Below are 2,817 nucleotides of genomic sequence, written 5' to 3' on the forward strand. Positions count from 1 at the left end.
AACATTTTAAATGCAATTCTTTAAAGTAGCCAATTGGTTTAAAGAGAAGCAGATAAGTAGCTGCATTCTTGCTCCTGTAGCGCTTGCCTCTATTAGAATGATTATTATAGGAATTTGAACATAGTGCCAAATATTTCAAACAGTCTTCCCAACCTAATTCCTTGGACTACATGAAATAAACAAGCTTGCTGTAATCTAGAGGTTGGTATCTAGAAGTCCTAGGATCAGATCTTTCTCTCAGATCTTGATCTCAAATGGCCTCTCAGTTGCTAATCAAGAAAGAAAAAAGAAATAGCCATTACAGTGGGATTTTCTTAAAATGACCAGAATACTTAAGTCTTGATTCTGATTGATCAGTGTGTAGCCACTATTGCCATAATTAAGTCTGTCCACTTTGCAGCTTTTTGTCTTCTTCTCTTTCCTTCCACCTTTCCCAACATTAGAGCCTTCTGCAGAGAGCTAGGTCTTTGCATAATGCAGAGGTGGGGAACTATGGTCCCTTTATGACTTGTGGTCTTCAACTCCCAGAATTCCTGAGCCAGCCATGCTAGCCCAGGAATTCTGGGAATTGAAATGCACAAGTCATGAAGGGGCCATAGTTTCCTTATGCTGGCTCAGGAATTCTGGGAGTTGAAGTCCGCAAGTCATGAAGGGGCCATAGTTACCCCATGCTGGCTCAGGAATTCTGGGAGTTGAAGTCTGCAAGTCATAAAAGGGTCATAGTTCCCCACCCCTGACATAATGTGTCTGAAATATGATAATTTGAATCTGGTCATTTGCGTCTTATTTGGCAACTATGAGTTGATTTGTTCATTGATCCAAGAGTTCAATAATCCAAGGGCCAATAATCTTCCTATCTGCTTTTTCAGAGTCCAATTTTTTGCTTTCACAGAGTGTCAGGGAAAAAACCAGAGTCTATACACTTTTGATCTTTGTAGGTATATGAATCCTGGCATCTGAATATGTGCCTAAGGAAACTGTGATTCTAGTTATCATTCTTGATTCTAGTAATTATCTGAGTATTTTACAATTATTATATGCATGTAGTTTTCAAAAGAGATTTTAAAAATTAAATTCAATATCTAAGAAATACTTTCTTTTTTCTTCTCCATTCTCCCCGTCAACCAGTGAAGATGCCTTACTCAAAAAGCCCTTCCAGAAGGACAAGCACGACAAGGTGGCCCACAGACAGGTGGCAATGGATGAGTGGGACAGGTACCTCATCACACTGGTGTAACATTGTCAGAATCGCATTAAGCATCCAAATTACTGGAATAACATTTTATTTTTTCTAGGGAAGAAGCCAGAAATAGACGGTTCCATTTAATAGCAATGGATGCCGTATCCTTTAATATTTTAATGAAAAGCAAAAAATACTCTGTTTCTAATATTGAAAAAAAAAAGCCTGAACAAAACACTCTCAAACATTTTTTTGTGTATGGTTTTATTTTTGCCTTTGTGGTTTTCTTCAAGTATGTTTTAAATTAAATTTCTTAAGGCAGAGTTCAAGCATGGACAATTTCTGGTTATCTTGATTTTGTGGGAAGGAAAGAAAAACAGGATATCTGGTTAGATTGGTGTTTCTTTTTAAATGAAAAGAAAATAGTAAGGAAACTGAACTGGCAGACAAGAAAATCACATTAGAAAATTGTCAAAGATCAGTCTGGAAGATTAATAGGATGCATTTTCATACTATGACTTCAATATTTCCAAATATGAAAATTTAATTTAATAAGGAGAAAACTGTCTTTTCTTTGCTATTCACCTATACACAGATACATTTATTTAATTATATGTCTTAGATCAGTGGTGCCAGAGGCGGCACTCAGAGCCCTCTCTGTGGGCATGCGCGCCGTCGCCCCAGTCCTAGGCCTTTAGCTGGGTTTTATAAAACCTTTTCAGTTTAGGCCTCCGCCGCCATGTGCAAAAAAAAAAGTCCAATGAATGTCAATTTCAACTTCTCGTGGGAAAAAAAAGATCTTGCAAAGTTGGAATTGATTGATTGAACTTTTTAATCCTACCCAGTCTGCCGTTACCACCGCAGCCACACCCACCCAAATGGGCCATACCCACCCGGCACCTGGCGATGCATAAGTGGGTTTTGGGTTGCAGTTTGGGCACTCGGTCTCTAAAAGGTTCGCCATCACTTAGATGTTCCTTTTCTTTCCTGTGCAGTCATAAGGCTGTGTTTTCCAAATGTCAATTAAGATGAGCAATTAAAAGAAGTCAAAGAATAGTAACTACCTCCATTTCTGAAGCTAACAGTCATACTTATACTGTATGAGCTATGATTAATGTTTATGTTTCTCTCTATGTATGTATTTAAATATATAACAACTGCAGCATTACAGAATTCAAATTTATATAATTTTGCAATGTTTCAGTTTTGATTTAGAATAAATTATTCAAGACACTCAATGTAAATATAGCACCAGTCAGCAACTTTTTAAAACAGTTGTGTGAGTTTTCCAGGTCTTACGACTACTGCAGGTAACCTTCAGTTTTGATAGAGGTTGTTGTAGTAACAGTGTATAACCTCAGAAATGAAGGTGTTCAAGTATATATATATACCGTATTTATCGGCGTATAACACGCACAGGCGTATAACACGCACCTTCATTTTAAGAGGGAAATTTCAGGAAAAAAACTTAAATTTCAAATAAAGAACTTTGAAGCAAAATAAGGGTAGCTCAGAACTTTTTTTTATTAATATTATTATCATTTCTTAACATTATATCGGCGTATAACATGCACACATCATTTGCCCCCTATTTTCAGGGGGGAAAAGTGCGTGTTATACGCCGATAAATACGGGGT

At 37.1% G+C, this 2,817-nt stretch overlaps 1 protein-coding gene across 1 annotated transcript in view; it reads left to right on the plus strand.

Annotated features, from left to right (window-relative positions):
• The window catches only part of LOC107293541 (protein FRA10AC1), a 40,085-nt gene that overhangs the window by 13,398 nt on the left and 23,870 nt on the right, over nucleotides 1-2,817 (plus strand). Inside the window, exons 3-4 of the mRNA XM_015822695.2 lie at nucleotides 1,129-1,215; nucleotides 1,296-1,341. Coding sequence (XP_015678181.1) covers nucleotides 1,129-1,215; nucleotides 1,296-1,341 — 133 coding nt within the window. The remainder of the gene's footprint in view (nucleotides 1-1,128; nucleotides 1,216-1,295; nucleotides 1,342-2,817) is intronic.

The sequence above is a fragment of the Protobothrops mucrosquamatus genome, unplaced genomic scaffold (genome assembly GCF_001527695.2).
Source record: "Protobothrops mucrosquamatus isolate PMUCROS unplaced genomic scaffold, P.Mucros_1.0 scaffold1644, whole genome shotgun sequence".
Lineage (NCBI taxonomy): Eukaryota > Metazoa > Chordata > Lepidosauria > Squamata > Viperidae > Protobothrops > Protobothrops mucrosquamatus.